The sequence below is a fragment of the Scomber japonicus genome, chromosome 10 (assembly GCF_027409825.1).
Source record: "Scomber japonicus isolate fScoJap1 chromosome 10, fScoJap1.pri, whole genome shotgun sequence".
NCBI lineage: Eukaryota > Metazoa > Chordata > Actinopteri > Scombriformes > Scombridae > Scomber > Scomber japonicus.
In genome coordinates, this window is record NC_070587.1 from 10,457,450 (window position 1) to 10,471,327 (window position 13,878).

The following is a 13,878-nucleotide window of genomic DNA, read 5'->3' on the forward strand; positions in this document are numbered from 1 at the left end:
ACACACACACACACACACACACACACACACACACACACACACTCAAAACACGTGAACAGTACAGGCCAAAATGTGCAAAAACTATATTAAATTCAGCTGCTTTTACTGTCAAAATGGCTAGTTTGAGACCAAAGTGACATGTTGTGCTGGCATCCATCACAACAGTATACACACACTTTGCCACCATTCTCACTTTTGTGTTTTGTTCCGTGCAACACCAGCTGCAATCATCACACACATTATTTTTTATTATTTTTTATGCATTCTTTGGACTGTTTCTTGGTGTTTGTTTTATCTTTGTTTACCCTTTTTATTCATGTTCCTTTTTCTTTGTTCATTCTGACATGAATCAGTTTGGCAGTTTGAGTCGGAACGTGCTTGAGTTGTGAGAGATTTTGTGCACAAAAGCACAGCAAAGACAATCAAGAAAAAAAGGTAACTTCTCTTATCTCAAACTTTAACCCAATGATTTACGAGCCCCCTCCCTATCAGATAAGTGCCTTGCTGTCATGATGAGCACCATTCAGTGATTTGAATTTGCTGCAGTTCTATTTTGTGTTTTCGCTGTATGAAATCACTATCACAATATAAAAAAGAATGTTTTTGGGACATTGACTAGATCAAAATATGGAAAATATTCTATATCCAAACAAAACCCTTATACAAATGTTAAGTTTCATTTGCTATTTGCTTGGACTGATACATTTGGACAGCAGAATTTTTTATATATGATCTTAGGAGCTGAAACAATTATTTGATGGACAGAAAAATGATCTACAGCGATTTTAACAGCTGATTTATTGTAGTAAAGCCTAGTATAAGCTTTTTGACTGTGAGGATTTATTGCATTTTATATCATAGCTAACTTAGTGTCTTCGGGTTTGAGTTTGGCCTGCCTCTTAGACAATAAAAGTAATTTGCTGATGTCACCATGGGAAACTGGCCGCAACCAATGATTGCGCATAATTGAGATGATGATTTATTTGAATTACTGCCCAGACTTTACACACATGACCCTTCACTGTACACACAACTAATTGCAAAATGTAAGACTTTAAACAGGCACCAAAACACAAATAAAAGAATGCCACTTTTATTTCAGCCTTTCTACCATTGGTATTGTGTATGACTGCTATTACATGAATCACTGGTTGACTGACACAACAGACCAGTTTTACTGACTGGTTGCTGTTGCCATCAGGAGCAGAGTGCTTGTGCAGCGAGCATTTCTGCCTGCCTCTCTGGCCTGGCTGCGACTGATTAAAGCCTTCTGCTGAAACAAGGTCATAATTCACTTAGCCATTTCCCAATTTCCGCATAATTACCCTCCTGCCTCACAAACGCTAACACACACGAACACACGGCACCAGCACACATTCGCACCTACGCTCCGACACAAACACATTTCCTCTCTGATTTGTGTCATTACTGAACGAAGAGTGCTTAAAAGGTTTCTGAGTTGGCCTCTTAGTGACAGCTTAAATGGATAAAACCTCAATTAAAGACTCTCCCTCTCTGCTGCGCTCTCTCTGTGGATGGAATAAGCATAATTCGGTGTCCTCTGTAGTTTACTGAAGTGAGGACCCCGCCTTACATTTCTCCCTCTGACTGCTACATCAAACCTTCACAATCAAATCTTTCTCATATCTCCCCATAATTGTTTCTTATGAAAAGCTGTTACAGAGAAACCATTCCTACATTTAGCATAAAACTGAATAAAAGCTCTCATTATTTCTGAAATTCTTAAGTTGTTTACATCTTGAGGAACCACTAACAATATTCATAATCAAAGCATCACTTCTGCCCAGCGAGCTGTGACAGTAGACACTTTTCCTGTCAATACAGCAGCTCCCCGCTGCTCCTCTGCCTCGTCAGCAGCAGTCGACTCCTGATGTGATGGTCACTTTCACGTGTGACTGTACTCCCTTAATGTGGAGAATTCCTAATAGGGATGCACAATGATATCAGCACGTCATCTGTATCAGCCGAAAAAGGCTTGAAATGATGAAATATTGACATCAGCCCAAAATGGACATTTCTGCCAGTATAACAGGCTGATAAGATGGTGCTTTAATTATGCTCATGCAATGCGAACCGTTGACCAAATCCTCAATGAACTGTTTAACTGTTAGTCCAGTAAACACGCTTCGTGTAGGTGGATGTAATCACCATGTTAGGTATTTAAAAACAGCTAAATTAATTAACGTTGAAATATTTTCACTCGTGCTGCTTGACAGTTGTTTGGAGATGTTGCTGGAAGGCGAAAAGAAAATGGGTTTAATGTCCTAAGAAACATGCTTCTGTGTTAGTTTCACTGATAACTCCATGCTCAGTGTTACTGTTAGCTTTGAATGGGGCAGTTAGTGAGGAAATAGTAACTGTGGGCTTTATTTATATACTATAAAAGCCCAAATCATTCAGTGTAGACGCTCAATGACTAGATTGTTATCTGTTGTAAACATGAGCAGCTTCTGTGATCCTCCATGCTAAACCCAGGCCATGACTGACCGGTGCAGTGTGGAAGAACTGCATCCCTGGATCTCTGGATGTTATCCAGCTTTATTGTAGAGGTGGAAGAAGTATTACAATCATTTACCAAAGTAAAGGTACCAATACAGCAATGTCAAAGTCCTGCATTCAAGTAAAAATATTATCAGCTTGAGTAGTTAAAGTATGGTGGTTTGGCCTCTATGACTGATATATAATTATATATGATATCATTAGAGTATTGGTACACTATATGTAAGGTTCTTTCAGTTGGCTCAAATTGCTATTCAGTTGTACAATGGACTTACTTTCACATGATCTCTGTGAACAGACATTACATACATTTACTTGTTTGGTCAAACTTGTCCTGATTGTGGTTGTCGGGATAGTCTAAAAAACATCAACATTCAAGCCTGTTAAAGTAGGATGAGTCTTACAGTTTTATATGTTTTATTTTACCCAGTGAATGTATTTTATGTCTGCATTCAAGTAGGCATAATAATAAGTTGATTTGAGGAGGAAAAAAGAAATGTGTATATATCAGTATTGGCATCTGCAATCAGCCCAAATGACTTAGAAAATATCGGCATATCAGATATCAGCAAAAATCCAGTATTGTGCATCCTAATTCCTAATTGTCATGTCGGTAGAGTTTATTAATGCTAGGCCACTCTGCTCTGTTGTAATCAGGCTCAGCATATGGCCTCAGACTGCCGCTACGCTGCTATCATTAGCCACGTCACAAACACACCATATGCGCATCTGGTGTGTGTGCATGTGTGCAAGAGCTGACAGTCTACATTATTAGTACCCCCCACCCCCCTCCCAAAGCCCCAAGAGCGCTGGTGGGGAATAGAGTAAGCACCACATAGAGAATACCCACATACACACACAAATATATAAAGCGCTTTGAACAGCTTGTAAACATCACAGCCTTGTTATTAGCACCTGATTACACTGCTGGAGCTTAGGCATCGGCTAAGAGAATAATGTTGATATCAACAACAACATCGAGTGTGAGCGTCTGAGTGAGTACATGAGCTTGTGTGTGTGTGTGTGTGTGTGTATTTTCTGTTTCGCCTCCAGCCCATCGCTGTGGGATTTGTTCTCTCTGGACAATTTGTTCAAATTTAACACATGGGTGGGAAAGATAAATTCTTGTTTCACCCCACATTTTGCCTAAAATCTACAGATAATCAGAGAAGACGGTCATTCAATAATTTGGCTGTCAAGGAGAAAAAGGCAATTCATTTTACCTTAAATCAGCATAAATGCTGCAAGACTCTGACACAGTTCCTCTTGTTATTTCAAAGAAGAATTAGAATTTATCGTAAAGATCCGATGAAGACCACAATGTGCTGAAAACATTTGTTTAGTATCTCTTTTTCCTACATTTCTTTGTATGTCTTATACACATGCTGTCCTGAGATTACCTCCAGGTTAAGCAGAACAATGAAAACATTTTAAAACACCTTGAAATCAGCTATGGAGAAGACAATATCAATGTAGGTGATGTTTGCCTTCCTGTGAAATGTGTCTCTTTTCTTATATCTACAGGTAAAAACAACTGTATGGTCCCACAAAGGTAAAGGTCTTGCTCATGTATATTCAGTGAGTAAATGGCAGAAAAGCACAATGGATAGATGGCTACTTCGTCAAATGGCTAAAGGCTGAAATGTACTCTCTTGACATCCAGGTGGGATGAGAGGCTAGATGACAGAGGGGGAAGGATTGTAAAAGCGAAGTAGTCGCTGGTGCAATAAATTAATAAAGAGCCTTCAAAAATGAAATATTGTATTAACAAGCATCACTCAGCCATATTTCCTAGTTTTTGTTGAATGCCAGAGCGAGTCACTGTGATTCAACAACATGAAGTGGATGTAAACGGAGCACCTGTCTATCAGCTCGTATCTGTCGCAGCCATCGCTCAGATGTTGATCCCAATTTTAGTTGCAATCCTTCTGTCTCTTCTCTGAAAGCACAAGCCTCTCCACTGCTGCCACACAAGGAGGTGACTGGTGCAGCTCAGCAGTGAAAACATTGAAAGAAGCAGGCATGTGGGGAAAATTATTTTCCAACACATTTAGAGCTCAGCCCATTTTCACACCTATGTGCACCTGGACAATCAATGCAGGTGTGGCTGTCACACTATTGGTTACAATAATTGGGCAACAAAATGTCTGACAAGAGCTTTCATCACTTTCAGACTGTGCAAATAGCAATTTTGAGAGAGTATATAATAGCCATAACTCACACCTTTGGGTAATTTATACTGTTGATTTGCATGTTGCTAGGCATTGGGAGGGAACCACAGCACCGATAAGGAAACACATGCAAACGTAGGAATCTCCAGACAGGAACCAAGCCTGGAGTCATATTTATAGACCCTTTTCACGGCTTTTTGACTTGTCATAGCAGGAGAAACACTGGTGTAACTAATAACATTAATGATGGCTCTGTTCTATTTAAGTACCTCAGTAAGCCATGCCAGTGAGCCAGCATGCATGATAGAATACAACCATGAGTCATGTTATTAATTGCACGTGTACTTTTCCTGGTATGACGTGTTCAGATGTCTGCTGTGAAAAAGGTCTATTTAGCATCTCGAATTGGGAAATTAGTCCTAATGATGCATATTTGGTCCTCCCTTTGGGAGCAGAGATAATAAAACATTTTCCAGACCATTTCTCAGCTTTTTTAACTAAGAAAAGGCAGCCATCCTGTCTGCCCCAGAGAGAGTAGTTTAGCTGCAGAACTGCTCTAAGCTGCTGGAGTTCCCAGCAGGTGGCAAATGATAGGATAAACATGCTTGCACATTTCGGAAATATTACATGCTGATCATTTGATTTGAAACAACAAATAACGATCTTCAAAGACAGAGAGCCCGACTGTATTCTTGTTCATACTGACAAGAGTGAAATACTACATACACAAAACTGTGCTTTAAAAAAACAAAGAAATAATATAAGGGACATAGCAACTGTGACTCCAATGCCAAGCCTTACACTAAATGGGATTTATCAGTGTTATGAAGAGCTTGCATAAAATCATTGGTCCAAGCATAAATGAGGACACATTCCAAGTAAATCTATATCACATTATCAACACATATTGGCTCTGCATGCATTACATTCAATGATTTGGCCAAATGAAAGTCAGACGTGCCCAGACCACTAAAACTGACTGATGGTAGTACGTTAACATCATTTAAATTTGTTTTTAGCTGAGATACATTTACATGTAATAGTTCTAAAAAAAGAGAGAAAAGGGTGTTTTGCAGAAATCCAAGCATAGCAGTGAAAACCGTTTTTAAAAAGCAATTAAGATATGATTTATGCGTCATGTCTATTAGTTCAGGCTAAATATGTTCTAGCCTTTACCTGCGTGGAAGCAGGATGTCACACAAATCAGTGCTTCCCATTTACAAAAAGGTCCACCCAAAAAGACATCTGCCTACGCAAGCAGACTTTTCTGCCTTTCTGAAAGTATTTTTTCTCTTCCTGCCAAAGTCTGTGTAAAAATGTGGATGAATCTGGACATGGATTGAACACAGTGCACTACAATACACCTCCACCTCCCTTGAGGCTGACAAGTAAAAATACATTCTCAACCTGTGGGAAACACTGAGAGCGATGCTATTTTCTGTATTTAATTTGGTTCCTGTATCAGCTCACTGTATCTAGATCAGCTAGCCATTGTTGTGAATGTACTGAATTAACTTCAAACCTACTAAAGATTAACAACAATGTAACATTGTGAATTTAACCATAAGTCTTTATAATATTTAATCATATGCTCTGCAAGGAGAACTGAGTTTGTTTAGGAAGTTTACATTTAAAAAAAGCATCTTAATCTTACAATGAGGTAAAAGTTCTGGTCAGCCATTTAAATCGATTCTTTGCAATGACTCTGAAAGACTCGATACATACAGCCTGCAAAGCGTCTGTGCTTACCACTGAGCCACCAGCATAGAATCAGCAGTCACTCAAATCAATACCAATCCCAGACCAGGCGTTTACACCAATAAGAACCTTACTTTGTGTCAGGCTTGATCAGAATTGCTCAGTTCACTCTGACTTTCATATAAGCTCGGTCTTAGTGGCATTACATCCCTTAAATCCCTTCCAACTTGTTTCCTCTAAAACAGCCCTTTTGAATCCAAACCATTACAGTGGCCAGCGAGCGGTTGACTCAACACCGAGCAAGAGGAAACGCTGAACATCAATACGCCATTTTCACAGCAATGGTTCCGATTAGTCCATCATGTAAGCAAGGCAGCGTTTGAGGATATGAAAGAGCCAATCAAGAGATGTAGCAAAACAGGGTGGGCTCGATATTTCAGGCTTGTCTTTTTCTCGAGATCAATGTGAGTGTTTTATGTGTGTGTGTGTGTGTGTGTGTGTGTGTAAAATTATAGGATTTAGAAGGAGGCAGGTTTAGAAAATGTTATATGAGAGGTGGCTTCGGTCAAAATTTCAAAATATAGAAGAGGAGAGGAAAAGGGTGTCGAGAAGGAAAAGAAAAGGGAAGTGTGGGTAGGGTAAGGTAAGGTAAGGTGAAGGAAGATGTGATTTTTTTTGGCACTGGAAAGATTCAGTCCAAGTTAATTTGACAGAGAAAGAGTTGTACAACATTCACATTAAAGCACATAGTTCCCAAAATACCACCACCCCAAGAGTGCTTTCCTATCAGGTTATTGGAGGATGAGAGAAGAAAGAAGAGCAGAGAGGTGGGAGTACGCTCCTGAAATCTAGCTCATCCCCGAAGACGGAAGAGATAGAGGATGAGAAAAGAATTCATTGCTTTTTCCTCCTTTGTTGTAAATGTCCCTTATTCCTCCGCTCACCTACCAGACAATACCTGTTCAATCAGAAAAATGTATTTACACACACACACACACACACACACACACACACACACACACGATCTTATTATGCAAACAGTAGTCATCCATAACACAGGTGTTCCCTATTGCGTCTAATTAATGACGTCGTTGTGCAAGAGTCTACACACCACACACACACACTTTCACAACCGCACATGACTATGCAGACCAAGCCCATTCACCCATACACTATGGGGCCATATTATTCCTTACTAATGACTAGTCGGATTGTTGGGCCTATGTAACTGTTATGATGATCACTCAGCCTTTGTGCGAGGTTTTGTATTTGTGTGTGTGTAAATGGTACACACACACACACAAAGGTAGCTGACATGCATACGTAGCAGCATCGCAAATGTCTATGATGGATGGGTTGTACACAAAAACACACACGCAAACACACAGGCGGGCCTTGAGATAGTGAGTGAGTAATACTCTCCTTTGTGCAGATATTCATAAATGTAAATGTTGTTGTCCTAAGTGGGGCTGGGAGACAGATAGGTTTGTGTTGCTGTCAAGGGGATGGTTGATTGGCCTGTTTAATCCTCTCGTCTTGAGTCTGTGTTTCCCTCCTTCTGTCTCGCGCACACCCACAGAGAAACTGGTAACTGAGGACACTGAGTGTGGTTCGCGGCACTGGCCAAGCATTATTATCATTATTATGATGACCCTCCTCCTCCCCCCGGTCTATTATAATTCAACAGGAAATCCATCTGTATTCTTCCTGACTTCTTTCTCCTCTAACCAGTCCCATAGTATTTCTCTTTCGCTGTCTCTCTCTTCACATATTCTTGCATTATTTCGCTGCCGCCCTGCGTGACGTGTCTCTGCACACTCTGACTAGCTGGATGAATATAAAACCACTTCCACCTCAGCATCGATTACCACGCATGCGCATGTGCATTTATATGAGGAACAAAATCTGCTTGCGATTGCTGGCTTTACTCCTGCGATATGCCTTGAGGTGACAGTGTCATGGACACACAAACACAAACATGCTGTCTAGAGATGTGTTTGTTTATTCACAGCCTAATCGTTTACGAAATATACAACTGATAAATTAAGAGATATCGCCAGATATCTATTATGCAAATCAGCAAACTGCTGCGTTATTAGATTACACACATATACATGTATAGGCATGCACACAGACTTGCGCGCACACACTCACAGCGGTGGTTAATTGCCAGGTGGTGGAAGATAATGTGTGATTTAACGGACTGATGGATTTGTTTTTGTTTCGGTCACCCATCAATGAACAGAGACATCTGTAACAGGACAAACACACACACACGTACACACATAAACACACACACACACACACCATTATACACACATTCATGCCCAGGGATATCAGTGACAAATGACTGATAGGTAGAAGCAGCCTTTGTGTAAGAAGCGAACGTAGGAAATTATCAATCTTCTCGAAGTTAAAGCAAAGTACGCAGCAGGGACGTGTGAATATTTGTCTACACACATACGTGTAGACATATATACATATATATGTGAGCATACAAGCAAGTTCACATGCACAAATGTGAGCATGCATGCACATGTTTGTGCATGCATGCGTGTGTGAAGTAGTTAATCCTTGGCAACAGTCTTAGTCTGTCTCTTGTGGTTGATGAGTGGCTCGGGGTCAGAAGCTGGTTGAGAAACTGCGGGGTCCTCAGGCTTTACAATGTGTTTACCACTCAAACTGACAGCTATACTACAGCTTATTATTGGCCTTCTAAACCTCCACACAGCACTGAGAGTTAGAGAAACTCCAGAGAGGCTGATTGCCAACGGCTAGAGACACGCAAGCTAACCCGACAAATGGTGGATGGTGTTGTATTGAGTGCAGAGATTAAAATAAATGCTGGAAATAAAATATGTGCTTCTAGAAAAAAAACGATTTATAAGGATATGAAAGAGTAGATTAGACAGGTTATCCCACAGTTTATCTGTCTTTTGTGAGCCACTGTCCATGGCCCTTTTGTTTCTTAATTCACTAAGTAGGCTGAATTGAAAAAGTTATCCCCACTCACTGCTCATACATTGTCACTGTATATGTGTGCAGTGAGAAAAAAGAAAAAGAGAGAGAGGAAGAGAATGGGAAGATCAGGGATGAGGCAGGTCCACTGAGATGCAGTGTTCTTTAATTAACCGCAGTCTTTTATAAAAGACACACTTAGGCTCACACTGCAGGGGCTGAGAATATTCTGCCGCTGGGATGAAAACAGTATTGGCCATGAACGTGTGGAGAAAGAGAGAAGAGAGGCTGCGGGGCTCTGCAATAGTCCTAACTGTTCCTGGACAGTCAGGTTAAAGGTTAGGCTGCTCCATACTCTTTTATTTCTCTCTCTGCTTTGTCTGAAAAAACTGCAGCTTTTTATTTCTAAGTTAACAGCAAACACTCCACATACACACCAACACACTGATGACAAATGACTTAATTAGGTGTAAATTCAACCAAGGTTAAAATTACTCGAACTGAACATACCAAAGTCCCGGGTTCACTTCTTCCTTTATGCCTCTAAGCGATTTCTCCACATTTTATCTAAATTACCTTCTGTCTATGATATGAAAACCGATGGTGGAATTTCATTAGCATTTATTATCAAATAATCCAGAGCAAAAAAGTAGAAATTGATAGGGGCACAATCCATATTGAGAGTTGCAGGAAAATATCAGCTAGTAGGAAATATTAGTTTCTGTAAAAAGCGCCGAAATTATTTTCTGACATTCCGCAAAACAAATATTGTTTACAGTTTCGTACCACAACCAATAACTTTATGTTTTGTACTCTTATTACTTTGTGTAGCACTTCATGTATAGTCATTTTCTTGTGAGGCATAAATTCACTTGCCTCTCATAGTTTTATTTCACGCTGTAAACTAAAATCACTGATCTAGAGTTATTGTCCGCGGACGAAATCATTCATCCGCCTCCTGCAAAAAATAACTGGGTATTTTCTGAGTTTTCAGATTGTTTACGTCTTCAATAAGCGCTATCATAAATATGGGAGTATAGCTGACTGCTCATCTTAGAAGCCAAACAAACACTGCTGAAGAGGTAAATGCCACATCGTGAGACATTCTGGGGGATGCTTGGTAACTGAAACGCAGAAGCTTACACATAGGCCGGATTCGCTGCAAGATGGAGAACGAAAATGAAGGTGTGTGTTAGTGTGTGACATGCGCTCTCGTGCATCTTGTGAGACCTAAGCTATGGTTGACTGTTGCATTATTTTGTGACCTTTTTGGAGAAAAACGAAATAAAGCAGATTACACAACTCTGCTGAAACACATTTCTGCCGATGTTTTATGTGAAATCTGCCCATCGGTTGCATATTAACGAAATATTATCATTGCGTTTTGAGCAGAAGCGAAAGCACCTTTTGAATTTAATGTGTGTGTATCTTATGTATTGAAACACATCTTTTAGAATATAAACTTGCCATATTTGACTGTAAATTGTAAGATAAGTCCTGCCTACAGTACAGTGTGCTACTGCAGACTAACACTACATTCTTTAAGGATCCAGCAGCAGGGCCATGGACTCACAGGGACAGTATTAAAAACGCAGCTTTAACAAAAAAAAAGGCTCTTTCACTTGCATCAAGATAGAGGCGAGGAGAGAGAGATTAGGAGGATAACAAAAAGGCCAACGGACTGAGTGTAAACAAGGAAAGCGGGTTAGAGAGGGATAGAAGGAGTGAGCAAGTTGGAGAGGGAGCGAGTAGGGGAGATTGAATAGTGACACTGCCACAACACAATGGGGTCAGGATGAAGAAGTGCTCCTAATTGAACCAGATAGAGGAGAAGACAGAGAGAAAAGAGCCCTGAAAGACTGAGAGAGCAGAGCCACATGATGGGAGAGAGGAGGAGAGGAAGGCAAAAGAATCACATGAGACGCTCTTGCTTTTCTCTCGGTTCCTTGACCGAGCGTGGCTGAAGGTAGAGGAGAGGAGATGGGAAAGAGGAAGAAGTAATCACATAAAATGGAATATGCACAGATTGGTGCTGGAATCGCTGAATGCGTCCAGCAAATTGTGCAACTGAGGGTGTAGAAAAGATGGTTTGGGGCCACCTTGACTTCATGGTAGAGGTCCCTGGGAGCAATTAGAGACTCAAAAATAGCTTTGCCATAGAGATATGTGAGTTTTTGTAAATCTAAATAATTTTAGCCACCAAAGGATAAAGATACACACAAGGAAGGCGGCTGCTACAACCCTGATTAAGCATCAGAGAGATACATTCAAGAGAAGCTTAAACCAGCAATAAATCCCTCATGAACTGAAAGAGTGATGGATGAATCTGACAGCTCACAGAGAGCAAATCAGGACATTTTCTGTGTATTTCCTTTTAACAGGTGGGGAAATAGGAAATGGCACACACACACACACACACACACACACATATACACTCAGACACACAGTTAAACATAAGGAGTGGGGGTCTTACTGTATGTTGGAGCTGTTCCAGTAAACGGAATGCCTGTTGGCGGACACCTGGAGCAGGTTCCCCCAGGTGAGACTCGTTAGCACCCAGAGAGACAGCGCTACCAGAGCCATGCTCTCGGCTCCTGTCTCGGCCTCCGTCTCTCGGTCTCTCCGGCCACTCTCTCGGTCCCTTCACCCCACCAAACAACGCGACTCAAACATCCCAGCAAATGCCTAACAGACGGGAGAAACAAAAGCTTCATGCATGCATACAAACGGATAAAGACTGTAAGACTGGCTCTGGTTAATAAGTGTTGTAAAACTCAAAGTCTATTGTGATGTGAAGTGACTAAGCCCCCCCCATCTCCCCTCTCCCCTTTCAACCCCCCTTCCCCTAGAAACCAGACACTGCGAACCCCCTTCCTCCCTCCCCAACAAATCCTGGAGCTTCAAACAAGGGGGTCTGTGGATGCGCAAGTCCTTATGAGCGGGTTCCCCATTTATGTGTGAGCCGCGCCTGGTCCTCTCTCACCGGGAACTGCTGCTATGAAGCCCGCCAGAGGAGTGTGGGAGGCCGGTACCAGGTCCAAGCGGGAAGTCGGTTCTCCTCCGGGCATGAAACGGTCCTGTTCGCTGGGAAAGAGTTGTGTGCTGCTGATGTGAGAAAGGCGGAAATAAGAGTGGAAAACGGCAGTAAAATAAAAAATATTTAACCAAGTCCTCTTCTTTCTTTTTATTTTAAATAGAACTGTTCTTGTTATATATCGTTTTGCTGCAGTTTCTTTTTTTTCCCCTCTTCCAAGGATCCGAGAGATGCACAGCAAGTCGAGCTCTATAATCACTGCGCACAATTCAACCAGCCAGTTTCATTAGGTCTTCAAGACTCTATCCGACAACCATCGTTACAGTGAGCAGCCTGCCCACCCGTCTCCCTCTCTCCTCTCACTCTCTCTCTCCCTCTCTCTCCTCCTTCTCCTCTTTCTGTTTGGTAGGCAGCACTCGTTCACTTTCTAACTCCTCCCCCAGCGAGCGACAAAAGCGCATTCCTCCAATATTGTGGCCAAGTCGCAGCACATCAGGCATCACTGCGACTTCAAGTTTTCTCTCAACTATTCGACCTCCACCACCGCTGTAAAAAGCTTTGAATCCCACCCTAGATACGTCTGCATCCACCATCTGCAGCCTGTGTTTTTCTCTCAATGCAACACCCCCTCCTCCTCCTCCTCCTCTCCACAGCCACGCACACTTTTGCATTTTTATTAATAAGGCTAAAAAAGACACCCGTAGACTCACGCACACACACATATATTGTATACTCAATTACCACTCCTCCGCGCTTGGATCCCCACACACCATAAGTCAGTTTATTACAGCACTATTATCATTTGCAATCCTCTTACAGAAGCAGCATATACACACACACACACACACACACACACGTCCACACACGTAATCTCCATCCATCATAAAGTCAATATATAAACTCTGTGTAAGCATGTTCACAATAATATTCACACTTTATCTCACTCCGAGAGAATCCTTAATTTGCTGTTTAATTTTGAAAGTTGTCCTATTAATTCAATTTTAGATCTAAAATATGTTAAAGCAATTAAGTTAGATTGATTTAAAGTTACTTTCATGCAAGTGTGAGGTGGCTCATATATTCCCAAGTTAGAAATTAATGTAGTAGCTATGTCCTGCAGAGACACAGTAAAAAGCTCAGTAATTTGCCCCCCTCTGTTACCTCTATTGCCACAAATTGTGTGTGCACAGGTGTGTGTGTGTGTGCGTGCGTGTGTGCGTGCGTCTGTGAGCACATGAGAGGAACAGGCCAGACAGGGAAAGAGACACTCGGAGAGAGGGAGAAAAAGAGAGCGATAGCAGATAGAAGAAAAATTGTTACAGTTTTCTTCCCGCCTGCTGGGAATGAGTTGATTAAGGAGAAGTCAGAATGATTTATTGGGAGAAAAAAGGAGGGAAATAGGGAGAAGAAGAGCAAGAAAGAGAAAGAGATGAGATGCCATCGGGGAATCCCTCTGTCTTCTCCGGCCCTTCCGCCGTTCTCACAAGCTGTCCATTT

At 41.4% G+C, this 13,878-nt stretch overlaps 1 protein-coding gene across 1 annotated transcript in view; it reads right to left on the reverse strand.

The window, feature by feature from the left end:
• Nucleotides 1–11,930, reverse strand: part of efna3b (ephrin-A3b) — a 55,800-nt gene extending 43,870 nt beyond the window's left edge. The window contains exon 1 of the mRNA XM_053327875.1: nucleotides 11,821–11,930. Within this exon, the coding sequence (XP_053183850.1) occupies nucleotides 11,821–11,930 (110 nt within the window). The remainder of the gene's footprint in view (nucleotides 1–11,820) is intronic.
• Nucleotides 11,931–13,878: the final 1,948 nt, after the last annotated feature.